Source organism: Tachyglossus aculeatus, chromosome 3 (assembly GCF_015852505.1).
Source record: "Tachyglossus aculeatus isolate mTacAcu1 chromosome 3, mTacAcu1.pri, whole genome shotgun sequence".
Classification (NCBI taxonomy): domain Eukaryota; kingdom Metazoa; phylum Chordata; class Mammalia; order Monotremata; family Tachyglossidae; genus Tachyglossus; species Tachyglossus aculeatus.
The window spans coordinates 65,242,003-65,258,423 of NC_052068.1; the positions used below are offsets into that span (position 1 = coordinate 65,242,003).

Sequence of the window (16,421 nt, forward strand, 5' to 3'; positions counted from 1 at the left end):
GAGCACTGCACTGGATTCTTCAGTGCCTCTCTCCCCTTCTAATCCCCCCACACCTCAGCCTAAACCAAACTCCTCGGGGAAACTTTGAGCCACAGCTGAGTGTGCAAAGAGTGGGGACAGGAGGCCGTGGGGCACATCCTTTCACAGAGCTGGAAAAAGTGACCCAGAACCAAGGACCAGGATCAACGGAAAGTTGTGGGGGCGGCCAGAGTTCGGAGCGAGGGTGGTGACTCAGCCCTTTGTCATCAATCTGGTGTTTTGGGGATTTTTATTTTTTAATGACATTTGTTAAGTGCTTACCCTGTGCCAGGCACTGTATTAAGCACTGGGGGTAGACACAAGCTAATCTGTTTGGAAACAGACCCTATCCCACATGGGGCTCTCAGTATTAATCCCCGCTTTAGAGATGAGCTACCTGAGGTGCAGGAAATAATAATAATAATGATGATGGCATTTGTTAAGCACTTACTATGTGCAGAGCACTGTTTTAAGAGCTGGGGGGGGGGGGATACAAGGTGATCAGGTTGTCCCAGGTGGGGCTCACAGTCTTAATCCCCATTTTACAGATGAGGTAACTGAGGCTCAGAGAAGTTAAGTGATTTGCCCAAGGTCACACAGCAGACATGTGGCAGAGCTGGGATTAGAACCCATGAGCTCTAGCTCCCAAGCCCGTGCTCTTTCCACTGAGCCTCGCTGCTTCTCTGGGAAGATCACACAGCAGACAGGTGGCAGGGCTGGGAAGAAACCAGGTTCTCTGACTCCTAGGCCCTTATTCCTTTCATCAGACTACACTGCTTCATGGTTAAGTCTATTCATAGAGGCACCCTTAAGGCTATCATCCCCGCCAGGCCGCAGCAACAGGAGAAAAAGGGGCTCAGAATGGGCTCCCAGAGCCTTCTCCTGGGCCACTGTCAGGCTGGGTGGTGGTCCTGTTCAGGGCCTTCTGTTAGTTTGCCCCCTGAGAGGTAAGCCCGGAGCCAGTTCTGAAGAGCAGTCCCAACCCTGCACTCTATAGAGTGTGTTTTTCTAGTGGTTTTCCAACAACCAGTACTCCGAAAGCCTGCCAACTACAGCAGGCCTAAGCCCAGAGGGCAGCTCACGTGCCCCTGCTCACCTCACCTCCACACACAAAGGTACATGGACACCTATGCACTTGCTTTCCTATGCAAATTGAGACAAACATACACCCACATGATATGCACACAAAGCAGGAGCCAGGAACAAGCTGACATTCTGCTCAGCACTTTTGCCCCCAGATTTTTACTCCGTTCCTGTTAAAACCAAAACCAAAACCCGACAGATTGCATAACCTACAGATGTACTGGTATTTCTGTTACACAGTGGCTTGTGCTTTGCAAGAACTCCCACTCCTCCATGATGCATATTGGTGTCCTTTAAATCCCAAATAATTAAGTCTCGTTTCTCCTCCTAGCTCAGGGACCTCTCTGCCCGGATGTCCTTTGTGCACCTAATGTGGAGCAGAGTCAACTCAGTCCATCAGTGGCATTTATTGAGTGGTGACTGTATACAGAGCACTGTGCTCCTCTTGCTTCCTAAACTCTGTTGTTTTCCTAACTTTCCCCACACTGTTGCTCTTACCACCCACCTACAACCACCAGCCTCCCTGTCCAGGTCAGCTCCGCAGCATGGCTTAGTGGATAAAGCACAGGCCTGGAAGTCAGAAGGTCATGGGTTCTAATCCTGACTTCACCACTTGTCTGCTGTGTGACCTTGAGCAAGTCACTTCACTTCTCTGGGCCTCAGTTACCTCATCTGTAAAATGGGGATTAAGATTCTGAGCCCCATGTGGGACAAAGACTGTGTCCAACCTGATTTGCTCGTACCCACCCCAGCACTTAGTACAGTTCCTGGCACATAGTCAGTACTTAACAAATACCGCAAGTACAATTATTATTATTATCTCTGCCTTTCACCTCCCTTACTCAGTCTATCCCTAAGTATCAGTAGTTCTTCCTCAGGGATCAGCCCCTTCCCAGTCACCCTCACTAGTATAGCCAATGTCACCTACCCATTCTTCTCATTCATTCATTCAATCGTATTTATTGAGTGCTTACTGTGTTCAGAGCACGGTACTAAGCACTTGGAAAGTACAATTTGGCAACAGAGACAATCCCTACCCAAGAATGGACCTTCTCCATTCCCAGATCTCCCCACCTCCAGCCTATCCTACCCTCTGCTGCTAGGACCAAATAAGAGTACAGTGGAGTAGATACAAGGTCATCAAGTGGGACACAGTCCCTGTCTCACGTGGGGCTCTTTCAGAACGAATCACACCCCTCCTTAAATCACCATTGGCCTCATGTTCCCCTTCACATCAAGAAGGGGTGTGGCCTGGTGGATGGAAGCACAGGTCTGAGACTCAAAGGACCTGTGTTGTAACCCCAGCTCTGCCACTTGCCTGCTGAGTGACCTTGGGCAAGTCACTTAACTTTGCTGCTCAATTTCCTCAACTGTAAAATGGGGATTCAGTACCTTTTCTACTACATATGTGATTGTGAGCCCAGGAGTCATTCAATCATATTTATTGAGCGCTTACTGTGTGCAGAGCACTGTACTAAGCGCTTAATATGCAAAGCACTGTTCTAAGCACTGGGGGGATACAAGGTGATCAGGTTGTCCCATGTGAGGCTCACAGTCTTCATCTCCATTTTACAGATGAGGTAACTGAGGCCCAGAGAAGTTAAGTGACTTGCCCAAAGTCACACAGCTGACAAATGGCAGAGCCAGGATTAGAACCCACAACCTCTGGCTCCCAAGCCTGGGCTCTTTCCACTGAGCCATGCTGCTTCTCAGTATGTGTATCTACCCCAGCGTTTAGAACAGTGTTTGGCACATACTAAGCGCTTAACAAATACCATCAACATCAAACATTATACACAGTGCTAATGCTGATGGTGATGGTGAAATGCGTGTGATGGTGAAATTCATTAAAAGCTGGGGAGAGGTGGCAAAGCCAGAGGAAGAAGGCTCTGGACTTCGTTCCTCTCTTTTTCAGTCCCCCATCTCCTCCTTTTTCAGACCTGGCTGGAGACAGGGATGTTGAGGGAGAAGATGGGGCAATATATGAGGTGTGGCTAGTTGACACCCCTATTTCTATTTTGGGTAGCTCCTGAAATTCGTCCATGTAAATTTCTCCCCCAGCAAAGTTATTTGTAAAGCAAAAAGCAGAAGATTTCTGCCAGCTGAGCAGCTGGGTCCCGGTTCTGCCCTGTTAGTTTTGCATAGAGTGGCTGTTTGTGTGTTGTGAAAGTTCTTGTGATGACACAGCATTAGCCTCAGGCAAGGGAATGCAACACAGGGAGCCTCCTCACCACACATCCGCAAAGGGAGATTACTATTGTAAACAGACTTGCAAATACACTCCCTAAATGCACCTCACCCGGCAACAGGAAGGAGATTGGGGAGAGAAGGGGGAAGGCTTCCAGCAGTTCAAATAAATGGCCGCATTCTTCACCATTCACCTAGGCCAAACTGTTACTCACCTTGGCCAGAGAAGATGTTATGATTAACAAGGAGCTGCTTTCGCTTGGAAGCTCCTTGAGGGCAGGAAGCTCCCTTCTCAGCCTATCCCGTCTCCAGTCCGGACTTCACTGTGCTGCCTGGATGGTTTTTTTTTTTTTCTAAAACGTTGTCTCCCCACTCCTCCCAAACCTCCAGTGGTAGCCCATCCCTCTCCCCATCAAACAGAAACTCCTGGCCACCCACCTTAAGGCGGCTTAAATCAGCTCTCTCAACCTCACAACTTCCCCTCGCTCCTCTCCGACTACAACCCAGCCCAAACACTCTGCTCCTCTAACACCAACCTACTCTCAGCAACTCTATCACCTTCTTCTTGCTCCCCTCTCCCTCCTGCTCCCTCCCCCTTCTCACCTGTAGACTACCACTTTCTCCACCTTCAGAGCCCTACTAAAATCACCTCATCCCACTGTACTGTGCCCAAGTCCTTAGTATAGTGCTCTGCACAGAGTTAGCGCTTAATGAATGCCACTGATTAATTGTCCAGGACATCTTCCCCAACTAATTTCCCCACCTTATTTCCCTCTCTACTGCATCACCTATGCAATTGAGTCCTCACTCACTAAGCACAGGTACTCTCCCCACCCCCACTGCAGCAGCAAGGCTTCGTGGATAGAGCACGGGCCTGGGAGTAAAAAGGACCTGGGTTCTAATCCTGGCTCCACATTTATATGCTGAGTGACCTTAGGCAAGTCACTTCACTTCTCTGGGCCTCAGTTCCCTTACCTTTAAAATGGTGAAGTAAGAGTGTGAGCCCCACTGTGGGACAGGGACTGTGTCCAGCCTGATTAACTTGTATCTACCCCAACACTTAGAACAGTGCTTGGCACAGAGTAAGCACTGAGCACTTATCATGTGCAGAACACTATACTAAGCACTTGAGAGAATACAGTGCAATAGAGCTGTTAGACACGGAACCTACAGGTAACCTGCCCACGACCAGCTTTTTCGCTCTATTTTTTCCCCCTATCTGTAGTACACTAAATGACTGTCTCCCCATAAACACTGTAAGCTCCTTGAGGACAGGGTTCATGTTTATTACCTCTACTTTCTGATCTCCCAAGCACCTAGTATAGTGCTGTGCACACAGTAAATGCTCAATCAATAGTATTGAGTAATAGGTAATAGTGATGGCATATCAAGTGGTTAAGATGTGCCAAGCATTATGCTAAGCACTGGGGTAGATACAAAATAATCAATTATGATTATTATAGTATCTAAGTGCTTACTATGTGTCAAGCACTGTGGTAGATATAATTTAATTAGATTGAACACAGTTCCTGTCCAAAATGGGGCTCACAGTTTAAGTAGGAAGGAAAACAGGTATTGAATACCAATTTTGAAGTTGAAGAAACTGAGGCACAGAGAAGTTTGAGTGACTTGCCCAAGGTCATAAAGCAGGCAATCGGCAGAGCCAGTATTAGAACCCAAGTCCTCCAACCCCCAGGCCTGTGCTCTTTCCACTGCTCTCTACACAGTTTCTGTCCCATACAGAGCTCATAGTCTAAGAGGGAGGGAGAGTATGTATCTTTTCCCCATTATACAGATGAGGGAACTGAGCAACAGAGAAGTTAAGTAACTTGCCTGTGACCACACAGCAAGATCTATTCACTGGGTCTCACTTGTCTTGTGAGACCCCCCTCCATCCCCCCGCCTTACCGCCTTCCCCTCCCCACAGCACCTGTATATATGTATATATGGTTGTACATATTTATTACTCTGTTTATTTATTTATTTATTTATTTTACTTGTACATTTCTATCCTACTTATTTTATTTTGTTGGTATGTTTGGTTCTGTTCTCTGTCTCCCCCTTTTAGACTGTGAGCCCACTATCGGGTAGGGACTGTCTCTATGTGATGCCAATTTGTACTTCCCAAGCGCTTAGTACAGTGCTCTGCACATAGTAAGCGCTCAATAAATACGATTGATTGATTGATTGATTGATTGTGGGGGTACCGGGAGGTGCATACCCTTGTCTGGAGAGGATACTGAGATGCTGGGCCTCAGTAGGGGAGGGCTGAGGGGTCCTAGGGCCTCATGGTCACTGGGGTGAAGGGTATCTCAGACACGCTCTCCATCTGTCCTCCACTCCAGCTGGACTGGATTGGCCAGAGGAGAGGTATGGTTGGCCCTGGGCTCAGTTAATCACACAAGGGGCGACAGGACTGGACTTGGTTGGAAGGTTAGTGGAGCTGGAACTGGAGTCCTGGTTTTAGACCTTAGCTCTTCCTGTGACTCAGTGTCCCTAGATTATCCACCTTTACCCTGGCCCCACCTTCCTAACCTACTCACAGGATTGTATGGGAAAATCCCACACAAATGGAGCGGGAAGGTCAGACGAGGCTGCAGCCCCTCCTTCTATCAGCTGCCCCCCCAGCCCGGCCCTGCTCTCCAGAGTAGGGGGGCTTGGGCCCCTCTCACCCCACGGGACCTTCTCCTCACAGGTGATCGTCTACGTGGAGGACGTCAACGATGAAGTCCCGGTGTTCACCCAGCAGCAGTACAGCCGCCTGGGGCTCCGGGAGACGGCCGGCATTGGGACATCAGTCACTGTCGTCAGGGCGACAGACAGGGACATGGGTGAGACCCCAGTGGGAAACTAGGATACCCTCCTCCTCATCCATGGGCTGCAACCCCTGCTGGGTCACTGAAGCCTGCAGCTACTGATTTCTGCCCACAGATTGGCTGCAGGGTGCCAGGATAGTCCAGGCCAGGCTGGGCTCTGGAGTGGGGCATACTCATTCCCTCCCAGCCCGAATCCGGGAATTTGGGCAAGCCTAGGGTTGAATGAGAGTTTGGATTGCTGTAAGGTGCCCAGGCTCAGCATCCCCGTAAAATGAGCCCAAACTCCCAGCTAGTTCTAAAACTGAGCCACCTCCTAGGGGTCCTCAGCCATTCTCTCCTATTCACCCGGACTCAATTGCTACTCAGCGCTGGTAAGCACTTGAGACCAGGCTCCCTGCTTTTCCTGGTCAGCCCCATGGACCATCCAGACCAGAAGACAGAGTTGTCTCCACAGTGGCACCGGGATGCTAGGAGGTAGCGTGTACTGGATGTCCTCTTGGGCATGGCTTCCTGGCTCAAGATTGACCATCCAACATCCCTTTATCATCCCTCAATCATCCAAATTTCCCCTCTATTACCCCACCACAAGCCCCTGGTCCGTTAATCTTTCTCAACATTTCCGGAGCCTTCCAGCACCCCGACCTCTCCCTCTAACACCCCAGGCTTTTCATGTTAACTATTTCTGTCCGATGAGTCAATCCAAGCCCCTCCCAGACTTCCTCATGCTGCCCATTCTGGGACCAAATTCTGGGCACTCACCACCAAAGGAGGGACCAAGTGTCCCCTTGAGTTTGGGCTGAATCCACGCCCTTCAGGTCACCTGTTGGGGAGGTAGGGGCTTTTTTATGGTATTAGCTAAGTGCTTACTATGTGTCAAACATTGTTCTACATGCTGGGCTAAATACAAGTTAATTAGGTTGGACACAGCCCCTATCCCGCATGGAGTTCACAGTCTAAATAGGAGGGAGAACAGGAGAACAGAAGCACAGAGAAGTTAAGTGACTTTCCCAAGGACACACAGAAACGATCGGCAGAGTTGGGGTTTAGAATCCAGTTCCTCTGACTTCCAGGCTTGTGCTCTTTCCACTAGGACACACGGCTTCACCAAGTTTGGAGGAATCACCATGTCACACTCACCCTGTCTCCATCCCGCCATGTCAGCCCAAACCCACACTCTTGTGGAGCTGGGCCAGGACAGGCCTGCTCTTCTGGGGTGTCAGGAAACAGAGGGAGATGGAGTATGCAGGGAAATTCACCTACCCATGGGCCTGGTAGAGAACTCCCCCTCTCCCTTTGGATGGAGGATTCCCCCAAGCTTCTTGGCAGATGGGCAGACCCCAGAGGTTGGTCAGACCTCCCCCTGGGGCATTACACAGGGAGTGCCTCACACCTACCACTAGAGTGTGACAACCACAAGGGAAGCCAGCTGAGTACGAAGGGCTCCGCAGCGGAGATCTCACCAACTACGACCGGCTCCGAGACGGGCTCCAGACACGAGCAGGGATGCATACTGGGATGGGTCCACTGAGTCCCCGAGTCAGTCGAGGTGGGGACCATCCCAGGGAGCCTGTGCTGTGCCCCCCAGGGAATGCCGGTCTGGTGAGCTACCGCATCCTGTCTGGCTCGGAAGGGAAATTTGAGATTGACGAGAGCACGGGACTCATCACCACCATCGACTACCTGGACTACGAGACCAAGACCAGCTACTTGATGAACATCTCGGCCACAGACCAGGCGCCCCCCAACCACCAGGGCTTCTGCAGTGTCTACGTCAGCCTGCTGAATGAGCTGGATGAGGCCGTGCAGTTCTCCAACTCCTCCTACGAGGCGGCCATTCCTGAGAACCTGGCCTGGGGCTCGGAGGTGCTGCGGGTGCAGGCCCACTCCATCGACAACCTCAATCAGATCACCTACAAGTTCGACCCCAACACCAATGCCCAGGCCCGGGCCCTCTTCAAGATCGACGGGGTCACCGTATGTCACGGGCCCGGGTGAGGCGGGAGGAGGCTGGCGAAGCTGCCCCGGGAGGGTCCGGCTGGTATAGGGCCCCGATCCTCACCGCCATCCCCCTGGGCCTCCGTCACAGGGCGTGATCACCGTCCAGGGCCCAGTGGACCGGGAGAAAGGGGACTTCCATGTGCTGACAGTGGTGGCAGATGACGGCGGCCCCAAGGTCGACTCCACAGTGGTGAGTGGTCCTGGAGCTGGGTAGCAGAGGACCTATCCTGGAGCTGGTCATCTTTGCCCCATTACCCTGAGCACAGGACAGGGGGCACAGAGAGAGCCTTGTGGGCCTTCCATAGGCCCAGGACAAGTCTGGGATAACCGATAGACCCCGAGGGAGAGCAACGCGAGCCCCAAAGAGAGCACTGGGAGGATCTTCTCTAGGCTGGTGTGTCCCTCTATGTAGGAGTAGCGACCACCAGGCTTTCTCCCAGCCAACCCCATCCCACAGATCTCAGGATCTGTCCTCAGATATGCCCTGCCACCAGCAGGATGGCTGATGGTTGACTCTGGCCTCTCCATCTTGTCTGGAGAAGAGCAGAGCAGTGGGGTCTGGAGGCAGCCGCTGGAGCTGAAGCAGCCCCTCCCCAGTCCCTGCCCCTACCTTTCAGCCCATCATTGTATTGAGTGCTTATTGTGTGCAGAGCACTGTATTAAGCAGGTAGGAGAGTACAAGGTAACAGAGTTGGTAGACACCTTCCCTGTCCACAAGGAGCTTACAGTCTGGAGGGGGAGGCCAACATTAATATTAATACATAAATTATGAATATGTATCTAAATGCTGTGAGCCTGAGGGAAGGATGAATAAAAGGTGCAAATTCAAGTGCAAGGGCTACGCCGAAGGGTGTGGGAGAAGAGGAAATGAGGATCTAGTCAAGGAAGAAAGGCCTTTTGGAGGGGATGCACCTCAGTAAAACTTTGAAGGTGGGTAGAGTGATAGTCTGTTAGATTATGAAGAGGGAGGGCATTCCAGGCCAGAGGCAGGGATGTGGGCGAGAGGTCGATGGTAAGATAGATGAGATTGAGGTACAGTGAGTAGGTTGGCACTAGAGGAGCAAAGTGTGGAGGCTGAGTTATAGTAGTAAATCAGGGAAGTAAGGTAGGAGGGGGTAAGGTGATTGAGTGCTTTAAAACCAATGGTAAGGTTTTTCTGTTGGATGCAAAGGTGGATGGGCAACCACTGGAGGTTCTTGAGGTGTGGGGAAACACGGACTGAATATTTCTGTAAGAAAAATGATCTGGACTGCAGAGTTAAGTATGGATTGGAGTAGGGAGTAATCATAGTATGATAAGTGCTTGAATTAACATGGTAGTAGTTTAGATGGAAAGGAAAGGGGATTTTAGCGATGTTACGAAGGTCGAACTGACAGGATTTAGTGACAGATTGAATACATGGGTTGAATGAGAGATATGAGTTGAAGATAATGTCAAGCTTATGGACTTGTAAGAGAGGGAGGCTGGTAGTGTTGTCTACAGTGAAAGAAAAGTCAGAGGAAGGACAAGGTTTGGGTGGGAAGATAAGTTTTGCTTTGGATATGCTAAGCTTGAGGTGTCCATGATGGGACAGCCAAGTAGAGATGTCCTGAATGCAGGTGGAAATGCAAGACTGTACAGAAGGAGAGAAATCAGGGCTGGAGATGCAGATTTGGGAATCATCTGCATAGAGATGATATCTGAAGCCATAGGAGCAGGTGAGTTCTCCAAGGGAGTGGTTGTAGATGGGGAATAGAAAGGGACACAGAACTGAAGCTTGAGGGACTCCCACAGTTAGGAGGTGGGAGGCAGAGGAGGAACCCATGAAAGAGATTGAGAATGAGTGTCCAGAGAAATAGGAAGAGAACCAGGAGACACTGTGCGTGAAGCCAAGTTTGGATAATGTTTCCAGGGAAAGAGTCGACAACTGAGAGGTCGAGGAGGATTATGACGGAATAGAGGCTATTGCATTTGGCAACAAGATCATTTGTGACCTTTGAGAGAGCAGTTTCTGTGGAGTGAAGGGGGCAGAAGCCAGATTGGAAGGGGTCAAGGAGAGAATTGAAGGAGAGAAACTGGAGATTTTGGGTGTAGACAACTCTTTCCTGCAGGTGTAGTCTTTCCTGTGTGGAAGGAGCAAACCAAACCAATAACAGTCTGTTTTCTGTCTTTCTTTCTCTGGCTGCCCTCCTGCAGAAGGTGAGTAGAGGCACAATGCTGCCATCCCACTCTACCCCTGTTCCCACACAGTTGGTCCCCCTTCGTTTTCGCTATGACAGTGGGTCTGTACACTTGTCTAGAGGTCCAAGGGACAAGGCCTCAGTCCAGCAAGGGGGCAGGCAGATGGGCTAGGTCTAGGAAAGGAAAGTTGGACATACAAGGGGGAAGTTCCTCTCTATTTTCTTCATCCCAATGGGTTCAGGGAGAAGTTCCCATGAAGCCCTTAGGGGCAAACACTGTATCCCTCCGATCCTGCACCATCACAGCCAGCTCTCTTGGAGAAAGCCCCATTCCCATTCCCAGAATGAGGCCTTTCAGGGACAAGGGGACATGAGTTGGCTCAAGGAGAGGAAGTGGCGACACTGCACTCCCCAGCCTGTTCCCCCACTGCCACCCCGCTCTGGCTGCTGACTCCCTAATCTAAAATTCTCAGCTGGAAGATAACTTCCAGGGGTCATTACAGCCTTCCCCTGCCTCCAGGAGATGGGGGGGGCGGGGGGGAAGGGTCCTGTTCTTAAGTCCTTGAGTGACTTAACCACCTTAACTCTCCATGGGTAAACTGGAGTTTGCCTGGAAACAGGGTGCTGAAGGGAAGACAAGTCTGGAAGTGGCAGGGTGCTGACTCAAATGAACTTTGGAGGTCCCGTCCAGCGGGAAGCTTCAATGACTCCCAAAGTCTGCCCTGCCTACCTCCTGCTGCAGTATAGTCTGCTCTGTGTCTGCAGTGAAGGTGGAGGACGGGCCCATGCAATCACTGAGCATAAGAAAAGCAGAGTAAAATACCCTGCATGTCAGGTGACCTGATCCCTTCCCCCTTGCTCTCTTTCTGCCAAGCAGGACTGTGCCACATTAAAGGTGACAGCGCTTCCTCAGTGACACCTACACCTGCCAACCCTCTCTCTCCACCCTCACCCCCGGCCCTCCATTTCCGCCGCAACCGCGCTCTCCACCCACTTCCCTTCCCAGGGCCTGGTGGGTACAGCCCAGCCACCACCATCTGAATAACATCTGTCTCCCCTCCTCCCCCGGGGTTCCTGGCTTAGGCCTGAAGTGGGTAGGGGAGTGGGAGCCAGCTAGGGCAGGGGTCCCTTGGGGCACAGAGCAAGGACTCCCTGTTCACAGTTTGCAGCGCCCTCCCACTACCAGCTTGGGTGGAAGCCAGGAAGCGTTCCCCTCCCCCAACCACACTCAGTGTCTGATAAAATACAGCAGGGTGCGGCTGCACTTCTGCAGGCTTGCACAAGTGCAGGGAGTGTCTCCCGGCGATTGGTGGCCCACTAGCCCCAAAAGTGGTTGCTGCTGCTCACAGGCATTTGTGAGCGCTTCTAAGCCGAGGCACCAGCTACATCAAGGAGAGCCCACACCCCAGATCCTGTGACCAGAGCACTCTAGGTTCTTCAGCAAAGAACTCCCCCCTGGCTGCTCAGGAGCACTCCCCAAGGTGCTTAGGAGCATAGATTCTCCAACAAGTAGCTACAAAAGGGAGAAAGAGGGATACAGGCAGAGAGAGGACAGACATGACAGTTGAAAAGTGAAATGATCTCACAGCTGATTGCAGAAGTGCTTAGTACAGTACTTTGCACACGGTAAGTGCTCAATAAATATGAATGAATGAATGAAGAAGAGTCCAGGAGGATGCAGAGCACAGGCGAATCTGTGCCATCTAAAAAGGGCAGAGTTGAGAGTGGTGGGTTCCGTGGGAGGCGGCTCAGGCAGCTAGCTAACACACTGCGGGTGATGGAGCCCCAAGATGATGGGCTGGACTGCCGGCATCACTTGCCATGAGTCTCTAATCGGACTTGAGAGCTTCGGAGAGCTTCTAACATGTTAGCTCTTCAAAGCCTGCCGGTAACTCCCCCACTGCATCCTGCTTACTGTCCCTCCCCCCACATCAGGACCCTACCCCCTCCCTCCCCACAGAACGTGGTTTCCGTTGTCTGTGGGTTCAGTGTCATTCCGAAGGGGCTAAGGCAAGTTTCCTCAGCCCATCTGATACCCACAGAGCCAGTGCCCCAAGTTTTGTGGCTGGAAGACACAGAGTTGGGCCTCTGAAACAGCCCCAGGTGACAAGAGCCTGAAGGGACTGCAGAGAGCAGAGCTCCAGGCTTCTCTTGGGTCTGTCAGGGGAGGTAGGGGTGGGGGTCCCAGGGGAGGTCTGTCAGGGCAAACAGCAGTTTGCAAACAGCAAACCTCCTCCCCAACCTGCTCAAGCTCAGGGTTGCAGCAGGCCCACCACAACAAAAGAGGTAATGAATAGGTGATGACCAATGGGGAAGACTTTTGCTCCTTTTCACCAAACACCTGCCTCCCAGCCCCTTCCCCCAACCCTGGCTCCTCCAGTTGTCCCTAGCTCAGCCTAGAAAAATCACTGGCTGAGCTCAACCCCGATGCTGCTCCAGGCCACCTCCCGGAAGCCCTGGGTCCCAGCTGGGACCCCCACCAACAATGCAGAGCCCCATTCACCTCCATGCCCAACGCCCCTGGGATTGAGGCTCTCCTCTTCCTCACACAAAGGTCTACATCACAGTTCTGGATGAAAATGACAACAGCCCCCAGTTTGACGTCACATCGGACTCTGCAGTCAGCGTGCCAGAGGACGTCGCCCTGGGCCAGCGGGTGGCCCTGGTCCAGGCCCAAGACCCCGACGCAGGAAGCAATGGGCAGGTATTGCCCTGCCTCTCTCTGGGGAGGGAGGACCCCTCCTCAGGCCTTAATCCAGCCCTGGGGTCATCAGATCTATTCCATATATACCAACTCCACTCTCCTCAGTCACTTCTTCTCCAAGAGGGCTTCCACAATTAAGCCCTTTGTTCCCAGGTCCCTCTTGCTTCTGCCTCATCTGGGTGCTTGTTCTGTGACCTTTGAGACTTTGGTATTTGCCCCTCCATCAACCCCTTATCTACATATCTTTAAATTATAAATTATGCTTTATATTTGTATCAATGTCTGTCACCCCTTCTAAACTGTAAACTCATTGTGGGCAGGTAACGTGTCGGCTAACTCTGTTGTATTCTCCCAAGTGCTTAGTACAGTGCTCTGCACATAGTAAGTGCTCAATAAATGCCACTGATGATAATGATGATTACAGTCCAGAATGGACATCACAGATGAGAGAGAGAGTGCAGGCACAGGGGTCCAATATTCTGGGTTTGAGGGCTGCCTCCTCCTCTTCCACCTCTCTTCGGCCAGGAGGACAGAGAAAACCCCTCTTTTTCCTCCAGTTTCTATGTCAGTAAAAAAAGGCTTACAAGTCCTAGCTGCTGACTTGAACTTTAACTTCCCTGGGGCAGAAAGAAGGCACCTGAGCTGTGAAAATCCCAATCTGAGACGCTGATCCATGAATCAGAGAGGGTCATTGGAGAATTAAGAATAGGTTGGGTGAGGGACAGGGTTTGGAAGCAGAAAGAAAGAGGGCCGCTCAAGGTCCACGGGAGAGATAGGAGTCCTCCTAGCTTTTTACCTCAGTTTCTCCATCTATTAAATGGCTGGCTGCCAACACAATGGTTGGTGGGTTATTTCTGGGAGTCTTTGAGCTGGAAGGCATCTTCTGAGGTCATCCAGTCCATCCCTCTGCCTCCAGGCATGATTACACCCAATCCAACTTCATTCTGAGCCCAGGAGAGGCCAGATAGAGCCCAGAGAGACTTCTCTGGCTTTGTGAGCATATGATGGGGCAGTGTAGAGCTAGAGCAGCTTTTAAGAGCTTCATTGAAAACTGCCAGGGGACAGTCAGAAGTCTCTGATCTCGCTTTCTTGTGCAGGGAGGCCTTGTCTATGAGAGATCCTAGGTTGCTCCCTTTGTCAAAGCCCACTGCAAGTCCTGGGCCAGCTCCTCCTAACAGTCACCTCCTCTCCCAACAGGTCCCTCCCTCTGCCCCCTTCCCCACCCTCAGCTCTGGTTCCCCTCCCTATCATCCAGCAAGCCCTAACCATATTGCTGGCCCACCCAGAGTTGAGATTGTCCCAAACCTTTTACCTCCATATCTGATCCACTGTGCCACCTCTGCTCACCAGTCAGTAGTGATGACTCTGATCCTTCAGGGAGTCCACCTCTCTCCCATCAGCAGGACAGTGACTTCTTAAAAATAACTGTGGTATTCGTTCAGTGCTTCCTGTATGCCAGGCACTATACTAAGCACTAGGGTAGATACAAGATAATCAGTCGGACACAGTCCCTGTCCTACATAGGGATCACGGACTCTGCGGGAGAAAGAACAACTATTGAATCCCTATTTTACAGAGGCGGAAACTGAGTCCCAGAGAAGCGAAGTGACTTGTCCAAGGACATACAGCAGGCAACTGACAGAGCCAGGGTTAGAACCCAGGTCCTCTAGGCCTTTCCACTAGGCAACACTGCTATTCCAGGCCACGACTGAACTTCTTCCACAGTCCATTTTGTTAATGGTCTTTTCTAAGAAGGTCTGTGGTCCTACAATAGGCCAGCTCAAAGACCTATGGAAGGGCACATTGTCATGGTCTCCCTATCCAAACCTCCCCTCCTGTGCTCCCACTGAGCTCCTACTCCCTCCCCAGCCCTCCCCTGTGACCCGGTTTCCTCTTCTTCCAGGTGATATTTTCCTTGGCCTCAGGAAACATTGGCCAGGTCTTTGAGATCGTCACCACCAACGGCACCTATGGAGAGGTATTTGTGGTCAAGGCCCTGGACCGAGAAAGCCTGGATCGCTATATTCTCAAGGTGAATGGGGCAGAAGTGATACCTTTCCACTGGGAACAAAGGGACAAAAAGGGAGCAGGGATTTCAGTGGGGAGATAAGGGTTTATGTACATATAATAATAATGAGAATAATGGTACTTGTTAAGTGCCTACTATGTGCCAAGCAGTGTTCTAAGCACTGAGGTAGCTACAGTTTAATCAGGTTGGACACAGGTCCTGTCCCAGATTGGTCTCACACACTTAATCCCCATTTTATACAGATGAGGTAACTGAGGCAAAGAGAACTTGTCACACAGCAGACAAGTGGAGGAGTCAGGATTAGAACCCATGACCTTCTAACTCCCAGACTCATGCTTTATCCACTGCACCATGCTGCTTCTCATTTTGCTTACAGATCTGTAATTTATTTATATTAATATTTACCCCTTTAGACTGTAAGCTCCTTGAGGGCAGGGAATGAGCCTATCAACTCTGACGTATTGTACTCACCCAAGTGCTTAGTACTATGCTCTGCACATAGTAAATGCTCCATAAAAACCAATGATTGATGAAGGCTGGAACGTGGCAGGCCTCTAAGAGCAAACAGGCCAGAAAGCCACCGTTTGGGGTCTTCTCAGCCCTGAATGGAAACTCTCAGGCTGTGTTGGAGCCCTGGAATGAGCCAGGTTAGGAGGTTGGGAGGCTGGTGGGATGGGAGGCTGGGAGGCTGGCTCAGACAGGTTGCAGGGGTCACCGGGGAGTAGGAACTTTTAGAATCGGCTCTTCCCTTGCCTCCACTTCTGTCTCCCCAACCTAAGCCAAGCAGTTGCTGGCCTTAAAAGAGGTGCTTGCCTGCCAGACAATGACTCCAGCCATCAGAGAGTTTCTTCCTGGATGGCCCAAGTCACATGGCCCAGATCGCAGAGTGAGGAGGGTAGGGAGATGGTCATTACCCAGGAAAGCTGTGCTCCCAGTGATGGGCTGCTGTGGCCAGTGTCCCCCTGACATCAAATCAGGCCTCTTTTATTCTTGAGGGGATGCAGGGAGCTGTCCAGACAGGTGAGTATGTCCAGACCAGCTGCCCCATGCTGGCCACTGTTGCTCTACTCCAACCAATGGAACAGGCAAATGTGCTCTATACCTCCATCCTAAAGGAAGATGATGGAAAAGCTCGAGGTTTCTTGGATCCCAAAGCCATGAACCCTTTCTTCCATCACCCCCAGCCCCACCACCAGTCCTAATCCCATTGCTTCCCTCTTCCATAGGTCCAGGCTTCTGACTGTGGCTCCCCACCTCGGAGAAAGGACCACATTTTGCGGGTGACCATCCTGGATGTCAATGACAACCCCCCAGTCATTGAAAGTCCCTTTGGTTACAACGTCACAGTAAATGAGGTGAGACCCCACTCTCCACTGCCCAGGTCACAACACTCTGGAGGGCAGCAGCAGCACAGAGAGGCTCCATTT

The 16,421-nt window shown here is 51.3% G+C and overlaps 1 protein-coding gene across 2 annotated transcripts in view; it reads left to right on the forward strand.

The window, feature by feature from the left end:
* Positions 1 to 16,421, forward strand: part of CDH23 (cadherin related 23) — a 425,144-nt gene that overhangs the window by 323,306 nt on the left and 85,417 nt on the right. For both annotated transcript variants that reach the window (XM_038744221.1, XM_038744217.1), the window contains exons 30-35: positions 5,984 to 6,119; positions 7,690 to 8,078; positions 8,191 to 8,292; positions 12,813 to 12,965; positions 14,869 to 14,997; positions 16,221 to 16,349. In XM_038744221.1, the coding sequence (XP_038600149.1) occupies positions 5,984 to 6,119; positions 7,690 to 8,078; positions 8,191 to 8,292; positions 12,813 to 12,965; positions 14,869 to 14,997; positions 16,221 to 16,349 (1,038 nt within the window). The remainder of the gene's footprint in view (positions 1 to 5,983; positions 6,120 to 7,689; positions 8,079 to 8,190; positions 8,293 to 12,812; positions 12,966 to 14,868; positions 14,998 to 16,220; positions 16,350 to 16,421) is intronic.